The following is a 17,715-nucleotide window of genomic DNA, read 5'->3' as shown; positions in this document are numbered from 1 at the left end:
CAGCCGGTGCGCGCCAATCCAAAGCCGGGAACCTGGAACCTCTTTCGGGTCTCCCACGCGGGTGCAGTGTCCAAATGCATTGGGCCGTCCTCAACTGCTTTCCCAGGCCACAAGCAGGGAGCTGGATGGGAAGTGGAGCTGCCGGGATTAGAACCGGCGCCCATATGGGATCCCGGGGCATTCAAGGCGAGGACTTTAGCCGCTAGGCCATGCCGCCGGGCCCAAAATCATACATTTTCTATGATGTGGTGGTTAATATACAGTAACATAAAAGTGACTGGATACCATATTGTTTGGTGTACATACATCTATGAATGTTTTCTTAACAAAATTATATCTCTCACATAACAATATATGCTTTCTTCCTCATTTATTTTTATATCTTAAAATTCACATTACATGATATAACATATTCACACCTACTTTGGAAAATAGTATGTATGGGTCTGCATATAATGTGTACATATGAATGGTATATACAAAATGTCATAAAACTTAAATCTGTGTGCTCGTTGAAATCTTTTTTATATGTATTATTTAAAGTATTTTTAAAATGAAATAATAAAAGATCAATAAACATAAAAGAGAAACAAGACAATATAATGAAACAAAAATCTGAACCTTCAAGAAAAATTGAAAGTGATATGCCTGATGGATCAAGAAAAAGAGGATATAAGCCAGCACAGCAGAGTGTACAGGTAATTACTCAAACATGCAATGATGAAATTTCATGAGAGGAAGACAAAATATGATGCCTTCAGCAGCATCTCTCCCGTGAGAAAACAAGTTGGACAGCTGAGATTAGAATAGTGATTACAAGAGGTTGGAAAGAATAGGGAAAAGCATGGGATGGAAAAAGGGTGTTTAATAGCTATTGATTAATGGGTGCTATCACTTTATAACACAAATCTAAATTTATAAGAATGGTTAAAAGCAATTATATTGATAAGAAAAAATAGGAGCAATGACGTACAGCAAATGGATCCCTCATGTGTTACTGATGGAAGTGCAAAATGTCATAGCCAATCTAGAAAATAGTTGGATAGTTCTTCATAAACTTAAGCATTCACTAATATAACAAATGGATCCCTAATTCGCACAGAAAGCTGCATATAAATGCTTCTGGTTATTCTATTGAAAATCACCAAAACATAGGAAAAATCTAAATATTCGTCAACTGCCAACGAGATAGACTCTAGTGCATAATTTAACAGAATAGCACTCAGAAACAAAAATAACCATCTATGGTAAGTGTGTAAATTTGGGTGAATTTTAAAGGCATTGTGCTTAATGGGGAAAAATGTCATTTTGAAAAAGTCATTAAGCACTTCATGGTTCCATTTAAATCACATCTCCCCAAATACAATGAACTGAATCTGAGAATAGCTATGTGCACAAAGACAGAGTGTGTATCTGAAATGGATAGCATGAAGGTAGTTTTTGGAATGTGGAAACTGTTCCACATGTGATTATGCTAGTGATGTTAAAGTTAATGCAGTTGTAAAAACCAAATTATATACACTGAAATTTTTTTTCCTAGTGGCGAGAACACAGAATAATACAAAGACTATATCAAAGAGAGGATGTGCGTATTTCTGGGCTCTGACTTCATCCTGGAAAGGTGCAGTTGTGGGGGATTTACAGTGGCTTTGGAGTTAATGGACTTAATTTCTCACCCATTTCAGCATTTTCTAAATTCATTTGAGTCTTAGAAAGTTATTTTGTAATTTGTTAGGTATTATGTACTCTTTTAATAAATAATAATAATGGGCCCAGTACCCATTTATTAGCCCAGTGGCTAAAGTCCTTGCCTTGCACGCACCAGGATCCCATGCGGGCACCGGTTCCTAATCTCAGTGGCCTTGCTTTCTATGCAGCTCCCTGCTTGTGGCCTGGGAAAGCAGTCGAGGACAGCCCAAAACCTTGGTTTCCTGCACCCACGTGGGAGACCCAGAGACGCCTAGCTCCTGGCTTCGGATTGGCTCAGCTCCGGCTCTTGTGGAAGGAAGATCTTCCTGTCTCTCTCTCTCTCCTCCTCTCTGTATATCTGACTTTCCAATAAAAATAAGTAAATCTTTAAAGCTAAAAAAAAAAAAATAATAGGGGCCCGGCGGTGTGGCCTAGCAGCTAAAGTCCTCGCCTTGAAAGCCCCGGGATCCTACATGGCCGCCGGTTCTAATCCTGGTAGCTCCACTTCCCATCCAGCTCCCTGCTTGTGGCCTGGGAAAGCAGGAGAGGACATCCCAATGCATTGGGACCCTGTACCCATGTGGGAGACCCGGAAGAGGTTCCTGGTTCCCGGCTTTGGATTGGCGCGCACCGGCTCTTGCGGCTCACTTGGGGAGTGAATCATCACTGGACGGAAGATCTTCCTCTCTGTCTCTCCTCCTCTCTGTATATCTGACTTTGTAATAAAAAATAAATAAATAAAATAAATCTTTAAAAAAAGAAAAAAAATAGTAACTTCATTTTCTAAATTGACATTATGTGAAAAAAACCTTGAAAATAATAATTTGTTAATTAAAAACAAATGTAAAAGAACAAAGGCTATATAATTTTGGTAAACACCACTAATGATGGTTATCTGGTGAGAGATGAGAACATTTATCTGGATTTTAGATCATGCATTTAGGTCATCATCAAATTCAAGGTTTTAGATCTGCATTTAGGTCATCATCAAATTCAAGCTTTCTTGAAATTACTATTTACTATTTCTTATCATAATATTCAATTACCTTGTGCTTCTTTATACATTTTCTGGTCATCAACAGGATACAGTAACTTTTTATCATCAGAACTTTTCTTTTTCTTCTTTGGAGATGCTTAAAGATATGGGACATTTATTTTAATCATGGCAATAACAAAATTACCCCAAAATGACCTATTCTTCAATGTCCCAGAGAAAGTAAAGCTATATATTCATCTACCAATAGGAATCGGGGAAGAAATGAAACAGGATAGAGATGTGAAATAGAGGGAAAAGCGATTATTCCTAAAACATTATCTCTTCAGTCAAAAGATAAACTGGACACAGAATTTTCTTCTGGCTGAAAAAAAAACTGCATTATGGTCAAATGGAACATGTCATTTCCTCTCTGAAGCAGTGCACAATAGCACAGCTACTGAGCTGCAGATTCATCAGCAAGCAGGCATTGTCCCAGCTCTTGGATGTGCCTCAGACTTCAGCATATCCTTTATGATAGAGCAATTAAAGTGTGTGTTTCTAACTTCAGCCGGGCAAAAGGTTCTCAGTGCGCATGTGGCTCAAAGGCCGCTCTTTAGAGTTATGAATTGGGGGAGTGTTGCCTTCCAATTCACAGATTACTTCATTTTTTTCTTCTAATGTCTGTGTGTGTGTGTGTGAGTGTCTTTTTTACTTTGCTGCTTACTCTTGCACTCTATTCCTCATGCCATAACCCACAGAGGTCTTCCATTTAGTGGAATATGACAATGTTACCAAACAATTAATAGATTTAATGGATTCACATAACAATTTTATGGTTACTGAAAAACTAACAGGAAAATGTCTTTTAACAGACTTAGTTAATATTAATATTAACCACTTAATATTAATTGATGACAACAAATGATTATCATGGATGTCATTGCACTTATTTGATAATGGGTGCCCTAAAAGTACTTTGTATTTTTAAGGTTATAATTTAAAGTAATGGCAATGATATTTTGAAAGTACTCATTTTAGAATTATCCAGGGTTTTTTAATGAAGGAATAATGTTTCAGTTTTTCTGCATTTATTTAGGATTAAATGATAAATAAAAGGAATATATATTTGAGCTATACAACACCTGTTTTGAAAGGCAAAATGTAGAATAATGTATAAAGAAAGTCAAGAGAGCAGAAGAATACAAATATGCTGGTCAAAGGGTACACATTTTCAATTATGGAGTGAGGAAGCTCTGGGAATCTAACGTATAGCATGGTAACTATAGTTAACAATAATTTCTTGCACACTTGAAATTGCTAACAGATTAAATCTAAAGCTTTCTCATCACATACAAAGGCAACTAAGATAAAGAACATGCTAATTAGACTAAGTACGAAAATAATTTCACAATATTATTTTTAAAAATGTATTGATTTTGGGTAGGAGAGAGGGAAAGGGAGGGGGTTCTAGTTTCTTGATTCACTTTCCAAATAACAGGCCATGATCGAAGTGGGGAGCCAGGTCTCCCATGACGGTGGAAGGGTTTCAACTACCTGACCTATTACCTGCTGCCTCCTAGCAGTGCGTATTGACAAGATGCTGCACTTGGAGTGGTGCCAGGGCTTTGAGTTCAGGTACTCTGAAATGGCATTTGGGTGGTTCAACAAGTGAACTCACCTCTCCTCAACTGTCCATCCGCGATACTACCTTTTCTGACAGTTTCACACCATATGTAAAGCCTCAAGTTGGTATATAACAGCAATTTAATTATATGTACATATTTATGGTTTCACTATAAAAGATACATTATTTTATGTATAGCAAATTTGATTAGAACCTCAAGGTAAGCAGTCTTGTCTGTAACCTAATACGATTATTTAATCCGTTATAATCTTTACATAAATATCTAATTTTGAACCTGGGATGCAATGCAGAAAAGGCTAGAAATAACATTTGCACACACTAGGTAGCCAGTTTAAGCACTCAGAATACTATAAAGAGAATTCTACATAAATAACAATTTCCTACTTAGCTACATTATTCTTCAGTATTCTTACATTCACCAAGTGGTCCATCTTGTCCTCTATAATCATATACACTTTTTCCCACATCATCTTCTTTAAAACCAGTATCTTGCATTTTTTGTAAATGATAAGCCATTTTTCTTTCGAGAAGGGCTTGCTTCTAAATTATTAAAGGAGATACATTGGTTAACATCAGTAGGTTATTAATAAATAAAAAAAAATTCACAGTATGATAGCATACCAAGAATGAACAATGATATGTTGTGTGTGTGTGTGTATGACTTGTGAAGTTACAATGAATGCAAAACTGCAATGGGATAAATGTCCTTTTGTTATAAACAATAAATAATACATTTAACAGTCAGATGTAAGTTATCTCACTTCATACTTTTAGGGATGTAGTTTCAGTTTTTGCGCATATAAGGTCTCTTTTAATACCCTATTTAGTTTAAGTAATTTCTCAAACTTTAATTAGAAAGTTGCTGAGAACTTAATAAAAAAGGTCACTTCTGTCTACTATATTAGGCATAATAATAAATTAAATCTGAATCTCCTTGTGAATCTCTGAGTTGAAATGTGATATATCAGAAAAGAGATAACTTTATAGAGGAGGAATTTCAGAGGTCCTTTTAAGCTTCTATAAAATACTTAACAAGAAGATAGATGAACACATACATGTAAGGAAAATGTCTAAGGCTATGGAAAGAACCATTCTAGAGGATTAAAGAGAACAGTGCTTAGTACCTGTCTAGAAATGGAAAGTACCTGTCTAGAAATGGAAAGTACCTGTCTAGAAATGGAAAGTACCTGTTTGGAAATGGAAAGTACCTGTCTGGAAATGGAAAGCATGTCTATTCTCATCAATCACCTTACAAAAACAGCAGGAGTTGCAAAGCATTACAGTGCAAATATGAGTCTTAGCTCAGGGGTGGGAGTAACAGTGTCATATAAAATAAGGCTCTGATTCCTACAAATATTAAAAGGGATCCACATGATCAAACTGCTTCCAAGTAAATCACCAACATTTAAGAATAAAGGTAATGAACATGTATAGAAGTTTTAAAATATCTGATACACGAAACAAAATTCATAACATCTGGCATCCAATAAAATAACAACAGGTATGTAAACAAATAAGAAAATGTGATCTAAAAATAAAAAGTAACTCAACCAACTTACAATCAACCTGTGAATGACACAAATTAAGCACAAGGTATTATTATCATTAACACAATTGCATTCTGAATGTTAATAAAGTAAGCAAGAGACAAGGTAGATATAAAAATGATCAAATATGATATTCCATTATCTGAAGATCAATAATGAATAGATAAACTAATAACAGTAGATACTGCAGAAATTTACTAATATGAATTCAGCTAAAGAAACAAACTAAACACTGAAAGGAAAAAACACAAGAAGAATTTCAAGGACATATAAAGCAACCTAATATCTGCAGAAATGAGAGACATAAAAGAAACAGTTGATAATAACAATAATACTAAAACGCTCCATATTTCAAGTTAATCATAAACTCAAAGGCTCAGGAAGCTCAAAAGCACAATGAAAGGAATGGGAAAACAAAAAGAATTTCAGCAAGGCACATAGGATTGCAATTTCTCAAAAGTAATGATAAAAAAATTATACAAGCTTTTAGAAAGAAACAGATAATGTATCACAGAAAGAAAATGTTAAGCGGAGTAGTTTCCCTACCAAAAATAGACAACACAGCAGAACAGCATTGTATCCTTAAAAAACTGACCAGGACTCCTTGAATAGAAATTGATACCAGGCAAAAACCAGGGAGAAATCTAGCTACTATTAGAAAACCAAGATATTTTCAGAGTTTTCTGGGTGCATAAAAAGAGATCAAACTGAGAACTATTATTAAAAAGCACTGAAAATTTGAATATTAGAAATTAACATTTACAATATGTTGGAAGGGCCTGGCCTGCCACATGAACAATGAATCTTACATAGTAATAAAAGGAACATGCAACTATATAACCAATGAAATGAAAAATACACTGTATACCTCAATTTTCAATAATTTAAAAAAATGGCTGTATAAGCATTTACATCAATATAAACCAAAATACATAAATCTTAGACTTACACATCAGTTTGTAAATTTCCTAAGACTGGAATTTGGGAATTTAGACTCACATTTATGAACAAGTGTAATTGGTAATAGAATTTTATTAAATGAAGATGCAATTTACAAATCAACTTGTAAGGTACAATACCATGCATTTATTGCTTATCTGAAACAATAAATAATCACAGAAAACATTCTGTATGTATCAAAACAACCCTGTTTGCTTGAATACATATGCTTTCTTCTTTATTTATATTCTAAATCACATACTATTACATGTATGCACATATACTTTAAGATTTTATTTATTCATTTGAAAGGCAGAATTATATAGCAGGAGAGAGAGAGACTGCATATTGTTGGGAAAGGACAAGTGCAATGCTCTGTGATTCACCTTCATTGCAGACAACCTTAACTAGAGGAGAAACATACAAACTTCACTGAATTTAATTCCAGACTAGAAAGTAGATTGCCTCTCTCCACCCACAAAGTCTCTGATACAAGATATTATGGTACAGATACTGCTAAATTGTCTAGGGTATTTCACTCAGCCCTGTGATTACTAAAACCCCCAGAGCTAGAGCCAAAATGCTACTCTTTCACCCTGTTTGTGCACATACTACTAGTACAAAATCCCCTTAACCTCCAATCCACCAGCTTTGGGACTGAGTAAGCATCACACTATATGCCAGTGTTGTAAGCCCCAGGGATAATTGTACTCATCTATACTTGTATGACCCCTTATTTATATGTCTGATTCATGTTTACATAGACCAGTGCATAATCACCAGCATAACATGTGACCAACCTGTGGGACGTAGGAAATACACCCTATGACTCCTGCCTGTGTCTCTGAGATGGGAACACTAGAGCTGTATCACACAGGATTACTTACAGCCTCCCTGATAAAACCTAGAGAAAACACTACCTGCATCCCAGTGCTTCAGACACATGCCTACCAGTGAAAAATGCTCAGCATCATCTTTGTGTGACCAGGGAAAAATCTCCATTGCATCATGTACCTCTGAAATTGTGACTTGACTTTCTAAGTTTCAGTAACACCCTGAGGTAGGTTCTATCTCCATTCTGTTTCACACCAATGGATACCAGTGCATAGTCTCCAAACCTGACTGTGGCAAGGTATTCTTCAAAATCTTTCAATGCTTTGACTAGGGTTTTTGCTAGAAACAAAAACAAAAACAAAAAATGCCCTGCCATCATCCACAGCCACACAAAATTATCTGGGGATGATTCTAGACATGTTTCACAGCTCCACTCTCACAAGGATTGTTGCTACAAGCTACCACCATCAGGTTTGCTTTGTGGGGTCAAGGGGATAATCCTCTCTGTGTCCCATGGACCATAGGATTTAACTAATGCAAACATAAATTCTATTGCAATTGAAACCCAATAATATAGGACCTGACGACATATACCATTTTTGAGTCCACACCCCCTTCAGAGTCACTATTTCTCACACTAACTGCTTCAGACTAGAGAATTGTGGCACTTAAAGATACAACTGACATCTATCACATTGGAAGAAATCACTTGAAAGTTACACTTCCGGGATCACTTGCAACTAAAGCCAAAGTTAACACTCAAATGAAATCTCACTTATCACATAAACAAATTTTTCTTCCAGCAAAGGCTGCTGCATACAGAAGAAACTATTAAGTCAGATGTTCAGACATCAGTGTAGGGATGTACAAAAAAGGAAAAAGCCAGGAAGCATAGCACTGCCAAAAGGACATGACACTTTTCCAAATATACATTGTGATTTAAAGACATTATGGAATGCCTAACACATAGCAAAAAGAAAATAGTCATCTTAAGGAATTTAATGAGATGCAAGAGAATATAGATAGTTGAAAGAGATTACGGAAATAAGAAATTAGGGAAATAATGCATGATGTGAATGAGAATACAACAAACAGGTAGAGATTATATTTAAAAGAATCAAGCACACATCTCAGAGCTGAAAACTTCAGTCAATAAAACAAAAGGCGATAGTGAAAGCTCAAGCAACAGAATAAACCAAATAGAAGTTTCTTTTCTTAAAACTTTCCAAATTACCCATCAGACAAAAATAAAGATGATGTAATCAAAAATTATGAAGAAAGCATAAGAGATATACAGGATAACATTAATGGAACACAGATTCATATTACAAGAATACTTAGGAGAAAGAAAAGCCATGCTGAACATGTGAATATAAAATATTAATGTATTTATCAAAATAATAGCTACAAACTCTGCAAGTCTTGAAACAGAGATGGGCATCCATAAACAGGAAACTTAAAGAATTTTAACTAGAGTCAATCAAATAAGACCTTCTCCAGGGCAAATTATGATTAAATTGTCAGAAGTCCATGACAAGAAAGAATCTTTAGTGAAAAGCATCACATTTTATATAAAGGAAAACCTATTAGATTATCTACATAATTCTCAACAAAACCCTACATGGCATAAAAGATGACACAATATATTCAAGATCCACAAAACTAGAACCTTCCAAACAAAAGTACTATAGTATTTCTTGCACAAACAAAAACTGAGGAAATTGATCATTTGCTATACCAACTCCACAAGAAATCCTAAAGAGAGTTCTGCATTAGAAGGAGACATAAAAGTTCAAAAATACATAGCAGAACAAAACCAACAGAGAAAAATCCTGAAAGGGAGAGTCTACTTGTTTTATCATGAGAAACAGTTTTGAAAATGAAAATAGGACCTGGTGTGATGGCTCAAATGACTAATTCTCCATCTTGCTCTACCCCAAGATCCTATATTGGCACGGTTTGTGTTCTGGCTGCTCTACTTTCCATCTGGCTCTCTGCTTATGGCCTGGGAAAAATACTGGAGGATGGCCCAAAGCCTTGGAACTCTGCATCCATATGGGAGGTTCCTGGCTTCCGGCTTCAGATCAGCTCAGCTCCAACCGTTGCAGCTAACTGAAGAGTGAACCAGTGACAGAAGATCTTTCTTTCTCTCCATCTCTCTGTAAATCTACATTTCCAATAAATATAAACAGATGTTTTTTAAAAGACCATAAAAATAAATATTAATAGAAGCAGAAAGGAACAACAAACAATTAACACAATCAGTAAGCAAGCAGCAAGTAGACAGGAGTTTGGTATTATCTATCAATAAAAGAATAACAAGGGACTACTATGAACAAATAGATATTTATTAAGTTGGAAAACTCTGAAATAACATACATTATTGGATGTGTGTGTGTGAAGAGAAAAAGAAGAAATGAAGAAAATGAAGTGAGAGAGAGCCTAGTTAAGATCAAATCAAGAAGATAAAAATCTAAATGAACCCCCAAACAAATAGCCAGTCTGAAGCAATAATTAAAATTCTCCTGTCAAAGGAAAGTACAGGACCTAACAATACTCTGCTAAATTTATCAGAGGAAAATAATTCCCTCAAACTATTAAGAAGTGTGGAATTCTGCTGAACTCTAAAAAACACTTAAATTATTTGATTTTTAAAGGAATTGCAGCATATGGTGTGACGATAAATCCCAAAGTAGTTGTATGAAACAACCACACAGTTATTAATTATTATGTCATGGAAAAATGCAGTTAGTGTGTTCAGAATTTGGTTTATATAATGAATATATCATTTAGAATAGATAGTACACAGTCACCTCAGGAGTGGTTTTTACTTTGAAAAAGCAACCTCGCCAAAACTTCTCTTCAAACTGCCCAGAGTTAAGGGACAAAGTTCACTCTACCTTTCTGTCACTCTCTTCTCTGTTTTTTCGTCGTTGTTCTTCTATTCTCTGTTCCCTTTTGACATCTTCTTCGATTCGTGTCAGAAGCAGCATCTCTTTTGTCTTCCATTCCTAAACAGCACAATGTTACTGTAATTATTATTGCTTCCATTATATTTTAGTATTTTGTGAGTATAGCAGACACATTAGACAAGCGTCTCACAGAAATGAGATCAATAAATGAAAGCCATATAGTGGCTTAACAGAAAATTTGAAAAAAATTAAAAAGATGATCTTTTGTTATTGAACTCCTGTTAGGAATACAGGTATGATTACTTTTTACTGGGGCCAAATAAAACTTTCTTTTCTACACTGAAGTTTATAATTGAGTTAATCAGTGTTTGGTAAATTTCTCAATTGTATACCTTGGACTATACATATCATATGTGGTATCTGTAGTAGTATACAGCATCTGCCTCCTTAGTTTATGTAACAATCTGAACAAGCAAATTACATATGTTACACATGGGATCATGTTTAATGGAAAATTATTTACAGCCACAATGACTTCAAACAGTATAATATACAGTTAAATTATTTCTCTATTTCACATTTAATTTCCTCGCACCTCTTCAATTTTTCTGCGGAGGTTCAGCTTCCTTCTGGTGTGTTCCCGCTGTTGTCTTTCTTCTCTATCCATGCGCAGTAGGCGCTGTTCTTCTGCTGTGCGTTCACGTTGTTCTAATTCCCGACTTATCATATCCAAGTATCTAAGCAAAAGTGCAAATGTTACTGAAAATGAACTGGGCATTTCCTTCATTATGGCATCAACTGCTGTGATCATCTCAAACTATTGTCTTGCTTATAGTTTCTCTTCTCAATTAAGAGAAATACTGCAGTTTTTCTCAGAAAATTTTCTACAGAAATTTGTGCAATGATGCTCATGGACTTTGAGTCAATCTGATTCATAACTATTTACTCATTTTAAAGTCTTTCTACCGTCTGAATATCAGTTAGCGCATGGACACAATGGCAAAACAAGGAAAATACTGATTGAAATAATTTTGAATATTATTAATAATTCTGTATGAATTTAAAGAGAAGGCTAAAATAACTGAAGCAATGGTTTTAAAAATGACAAAAATAACCTGTACATTTGGATTTTTCTAGGAAAAAAAAAGAAGTACTGAGTCCCTTATAAATTCCAGTTTTTAAAAAATATTTGTTTTAGTTCTGCTTGTTTATTTTTCAAATTTACTTTATTAGAAAGTCAGATAGATATACAGAGAGGAGGAGAGACAAAGGAAGATCTTGCATCCACTAATTCACTCCCCAAGCGGCCGCAACAGCCAGAGATGCTGCACCAATCCAAAGCCAGGAGCCAGGAGGTTCCTCAGGGTCCCCCACGTGGGGATAGGGACGCAAGGCTTTGGGCCATCTTCGACTGCCCTCCCAGGCCACACATCAGGGAGCTGAACAAGAAGCGGGACTGCCACAATTAGAACCGGCATCCATATGGGATCCCGGGTGTACAAAGCAAGGAGGTTAGCTGCGAGGCTACCACGCTGGATCCATAAATTTCATTTTTATTTTTATTATGATACAGTTCCACAGACTCAGGGATTTCCCTTCCCACCATTCCCAGTTCTCCTCCCCCCACCGATTTCCTCTATATTATTAAAATAATCTCCCATCTATTTTCTTGCTTTCTGGTGTATCACTACCTTATGGCAGTATTGTGAAATAAGACCGTGGAACGTGAAAGTTATACAATGGAGTACAACCTTTCACAAGTAGAGAAGGAAACAACTGCAATATCCCATCGCTATCTAAAAAGTGGACTTGGCAATGGAATGGCAAACATTTGGTAGTGTTTGAATAAGCTCACAGATTTTTAGAGACAAAGTATACTTGCAGTGGCATGAAATAAAGTCATATTAAATTTTAATTTTTAAAATTTTAATGACTTCTTTTATTGTTGCCAATCTTTAAAATTGTTGATACTGATTATTCATGTACCAGAAATACTCTCCCTTTCCTAACAAAGATTTCAGGATCCAGAATTGTGGATTATCAGGTTATACTGCCTGCAATGCTAGTATCACATATGTGTACCAGTCTGATGCCCAGATGCTCCACTTCTGACCCACTGCCCTGCTAATGCACGTGGGAAAACAGCCAAAGTCAGCCCAAGTCCTTGGGCTGCTGCACCCATAATGGGAAACCTGGAAGATGTTCCTGGCTCATGGCTCTGCCTTGGCCGTAATACGGGATAAGGCAGGTAAGCAGAACTCCACCATCACCTTATGTAATTCTTTCTGCCCGCCTGTTTGTCTAGTGATCTCTTCCTCAAAAGATACCTCCACTCTCCTCGGTTCTGGAGATGGCACAATGTAGCCAATCTCATTTACAAGCTCATTAGAAGACCAGCTCTAGGGAAGAACACCAGGGCATTGGTGTGAAGAGTGTCTCTCTATGAAGGATCTCTGTGGTCCATCTCCAGTACCAAAAAGCAGACCTCAAAGAGGAGGAAAGAACTTTCACTTGGCTCGTGCTCTTGTCTAAAAACCCATGGAGTTTATGGATTCAAAAGGCTTCCAAGGCCTAGACCTCCTGATATCAAGAGCCTATGGTGATCACTGATGTCATATACAAGAGTCCTACTTTGTTAAATTAACAACAGGAGTCACTGTGTACTAACACCCCATGCAGGACCTATGTTCTCACAGCATTAGAATAAATGGTAAACCTAGCTCTCACAGGTTTATTTTGTTTTATAGTTAAGTAGAGGATATTGTTATCTTTCATTAGTCACAGTTATGTCTGAACATCTAACTCTCTGTTATTTAGAAGACATTTATTATCAACCTAAGGTGCTTTCTTATAGTTAATTTTTTTCTAAATGTAAGTTATTTGTTATGATGTTAGTAAGTATTAAGGCTGATGCGAGTTTAGACAATATTGCTACTGAAATAAAAGATAAACAAATTTGGGATCAGGGAATATTTGGATAATTTACACCTGCTTAAAAAATAAGACTGAATTTCTGCATCAACATCAATATCCAGTAGAACCAGAAGCTAGATAGGGACTTCAACCCTAGACACAGGTAGGTTTCTCAGACCTGGATCTTGATTCCATGTCAGTTTCCCAATACTACTCCAATCATGCTTGTGTTAGAACCAAATGGAGAATACAGGCTGATTCAGAATTTCAAAGGTACTAATGAGGCAGTTATTGCAATCCATCCTTTTATACTAAACCCTTACCTAAAGGATGGGCTCGATATCACCTGAAACCAGAATCTAAGAAATGAGGATGCAGAGTTCCCCCAACAAAAGCTCAGATTTCTAAACAAGAGGTAAATTTTCTAGGTTTCATTCTGACTCCAAGTGCAGTCTTTCACTCAAGAGAGAGGAAGCTACAATATATATAGGGTCAACAAGGATGGAAAAGATGCCTAAGAACATTTCTGGGAATGGCAGGACTTTTTAGAATATGGATTCCAGGATTTGCATAAATATCCAAACCATTTTATGAGTCTTTAAAGATAAATTTACTTTACAAACGTCTTTTCCAAAGGACTAAAGTGCTATTAACAGAAGCTCTGGTCGTAGGGATCCATAACCTGAAAAACTCATTCACTTTGTTTATAACAGAGTAAAAAGAGGGCGTACTGACTCAAAAATTGGATCTACTTCCATGACCAGTGGCTATTTTTCTAAGCAACCTAATGCATAGGCTGCAGGGTGGCCCATGTGCTTAAGAGCCGTTGCCATTGCAGAACTCCTGGTGCAGGAGGAAGCTACCAAGATGACTTCAGATCAACTACCTGAAGTTCAAACTCCAAACCAGGTACAAGGAGTTTTAGAAATTAAAGGACATCAATGATTAACAGAAGGCATCTCACTAAATATCAGGCCTGACTATTAGATTCACCAAAACAACTCTTAAGTCTTCAACCCAGTGACTCTGTTACACCTAAGCATATTAAACAGTTAACTCAGGTTTGGGTAGAAATGTTGAGTGGTTTACCTCACCTTTTCAATAAACTTCATCACTTTGTAATATCTGTGTCTATACTTAGAATACTTATCCATGTAACAGGCAAGAGTAATAGGGATCTTTAAACCCTAGTTAACCACATCACAGTCTGGGTATTTCAACCATTTAAGGAGTGAACTAGAAGATGGATGATCTCTCTCAATCTGTTCTCTCTCTCTCTCTCTCTCTCTCCCTCTCACTGATTTATTTTTTTACATAAACCAACCAACAAATAAATGAATAAATCAACAATGCTGACATCTCAGTAGAAATTCCCCCTCACAGGCCTGGCACCAAGATTCCCAATTCCTGTACTTCCTCCTATTACTCCCTTCCTTTCTCTTCAAACTGAGGGATACTGCCCACTACTTTAAAAAGTGTCTTGCATCCAATTTTTTCCAAGATTCTTACAGTTACACTCCACAACAGATATGTAAAATATGCAATAATGTAAATTTTACCTGTGCCTTATTAAACGCTCCCGGTCCTTAACAGATTGGGTGCCTCCTTGTAAGAACCAATTTTGGAAGTGTGTAACACCAGAACATCCAGGGATTGGAGTTTCCTGTAGCCTGTGTAGCTGCTTTGCAAGCATTTTCTGTTTTAAAAAGTATGAATTATAAATATATGTATGTATTTTACATTCCCTAGAAATAAATACCACTAGAATTACCATATTTTACATTAATTCTGTTGTACTGCATTTAAGTTTGTTTTGTATTCACTAGAGACCTGGGGAGGTAATTTCAAATGATATTTATCATTTTTTAGATAAGAGGTATTTAATTTTAATTGTATATCCATTCTTTAAAAAATGAAAATCTGGAGGAAGTACAAAAAAATAGGCACAGAGAAGATATGTGGCAAAAAACCCTCAATTATTAAAATATAAGGAAGTATTTTTGTGTTTATACTACCATAAAGTGCATATGTAAGCACGCACACACACAAACACAAACACACACACACCTTTTTAAAGTTTGGCTCACCATTCTATTCTAAAACAAAAATTCAGGACCAGTGTAGTAGCACAGTGGGTTAAGTCCCCCTTAAATTCCAGTATTCTATGTCACAGTGCATGTCCAATTGACTTTTCTGCTAGGTGACTGTGGAAGCAGGAAAAGATGGCCCAACTACTTGAGCTTTTGCTATCTTTATGGGTAATTACAATGGTGTTTCTAGCTACTGGCTTCATCCTGGCCCACAGCTGGCTGTTGTGGTCAACTGAGACTTAAACCATGACAGAAGATAGCTCTCTGGCTGGCTGTGTCTTTCTCCCTCTCTCTGTTGGCTCTTCCATTCAAATAAAAACAAAATAAAATATTCTTTAAATAAATTCGCTCACATACACTACAAAGTTGAGTTCAAAACTGAAAGAAAGTCACTGCCTATAACCATTCTCTTCGGTCATTCCAATTCAACTCTAAGATTTTTTTTTTCTGCATGAATATAAATGCATGTGTGTGAGTACAAGCACAGCATGTTCCTGATTGTTGAATCACTTGTAGGGCACAACAAATATTCATAGTGTTCAAGCTGTTCTGGTGCCTGTTTAAGAATACTGTTGTCACTCTAGAAACTTCTTATTCCAAACTATATGTAAAGAAAAAATTAAATATTTAACTTACTTGTTCTCTAATGTAGTTTCTTTCAAAGTCTAATTTTAAACTGGTAAGATATTGTCTGTACTTATTCAATTCCCTCAATGTACACACAATCTAAAAACAAAAACATGAATATTTAAAAATAATAGCAACTACTTTACAGAGGAGAAGCAGTAAAAAAATGCCATTTGATACAATTTTAGAGTAAAGAATAATATATTGCTAACAACTTTGTAACATATATCTGTATTTGTTAATAAATTTTTTTCTGTTCATAAACATTACTTAATATTATATAGCATTGCACAAATTTATGTATAAACATATGGAGTTATTCATGTACTAATTCCTATTAGTTCTAATTGTGATTGTAAATTTGATGATATTCTACCTTAGAATTTTCTACTGAATTCCTACAGAATAAAATTTTACTAGATCTCTATATGATCTCAAGCTTTTAAAAAAAGTGGATGGAACATACTCATTATACTCATTGTCAAGTACACAGCAACATTAAAGATAGGCAAAGAGGACCATGAAGCAATGGAAAATTAATATACCTTTACCTGTTCAAATTACTTTTCAATAACCTTCAAATATTAAAGAGAAGGAGGATGCAGTAATATCATTTAGAAATGACTGTTTTCTGATTTCTTCTGACTAAAATACTGAGAAATTTATGGAAGTGATCATTGTTAGTCACTTCCTTTAAGTAATTTCTCACAAACAAGTTAAAAATGAGGCAGGCCCACAAGTGATGTACAGAAGTAAATCTATGTATATAGTTTTGAAGATTTCCGTTGCTTTAAAATAATAACTCACTTTATTATTGCTGGTGATGTAGCCACCTTTCTTCAATCTTCTTAAGATATCTTTGCGTTTATAGTATGCTCTTAAATGTGGATCATGCAGACTTTTATATTGGTTTTCCAATAATCGGCAATAAGGATCAGTCAGGTTAAAACCATAAGAAGGTCGAAAAAGCTGCAGATTCAAAAATATTATAAATGTAAAATAAATATATTTCTTTTAAAATCTACTGAAATGACTAAAATGCTTATCAAAAATAAAACATAAGAAAGGAATGTGCAAAAAAAATCCACAAACAGATTTAAGTTGAGCAAGTTTAATTACATTTCCCTTCCACTTATTCCTCCATCTACGTTAATTATTCTGAAGAGCTAAATTCATTCTATTGGTTCCTCTTCTGATCCCAATCAGTCCCTGGCTCAAAAACAGATAGGAAGCAAAGAATAACAGGGAATAAAATATAATTTGGATTAAGTTATAAAACTGAAGTTAGGATTCTCTTCTTCCCTTTCCCTTCTCTCAGCTCAATGCATCACAGTGAAAAGATGAAAGGATATTATTTTATTTCAGTTGTGTGAAATTGAAGGAAACAAAATCTAGCACTACAATTTGTGAAAACAACAAAAACAAATAAAACTTAGATGTTAAAGATTTTGAGTTAAAACCATTTTACTTGGAATCCTTAGTTAACAAAATCCAACATACCCAAAATACCGCCACAAGAAAATTCAAATTTTAACATTATATA

General features: G+C 35.4%; 1 protein-coding gene across 1 annotated transcript in view; it reads right to left on the bottom strand.

Annotated features, from left to right (window-relative positions):
* Positions 1 to 17,715, bottom strand: part of FSIP2 (fibrous sheath interacting protein 2) — an 82,170-nt gene that overhangs the window by 60,535 nt on the left and 3,920 nt on the right. Inside the window, exons 3-9 of the mRNA XM_058664702.1 lie at positions 16,980 to 17,141; positions 16,182 to 16,271; positions 15,015 to 15,151; positions 11,138 to 11,279; positions 10,531 to 10,641; positions 4,724 to 4,850; positions 2,736 to 2,822 (exon numbers count right to left, since the gene is read on the bottom strand). Of these exons, the coding sequence (XP_058520685.1) occupies positions 2,736 to 2,822; positions 4,724 to 4,850; positions 10,531 to 10,641; positions 11,138 to 11,279; positions 15,015 to 15,151; positions 16,182 to 16,271; positions 16,980 to 17,141 (856 nt within the window). The remainder of the gene's footprint in view (positions 1 to 2,735; positions 2,823 to 4,723; positions 4,851 to 10,530; positions 10,642 to 11,137; positions 11,280 to 15,014; positions 15,152 to 16,181; positions 16,272 to 16,979; positions 17,142 to 17,715) is intronic.

Source organism: Ochotona princeps, chromosome 5 (assembly GCF_030435755.1).
Source record: "Ochotona princeps isolate mOchPri1 chromosome 5, mOchPri1.hap1, whole genome shotgun sequence".
Taxonomy (NCBI): Eukaryota; Metazoa; Chordata; class Mammalia; order Lagomorpha; family Ochotonidae; genus Ochotona; species Ochotona princeps.
The sequence above is the reverse complement of the archived record's forward strand: the minus strand, read 5'-3'. Positions and strand labels throughout refer to the sequence as shown.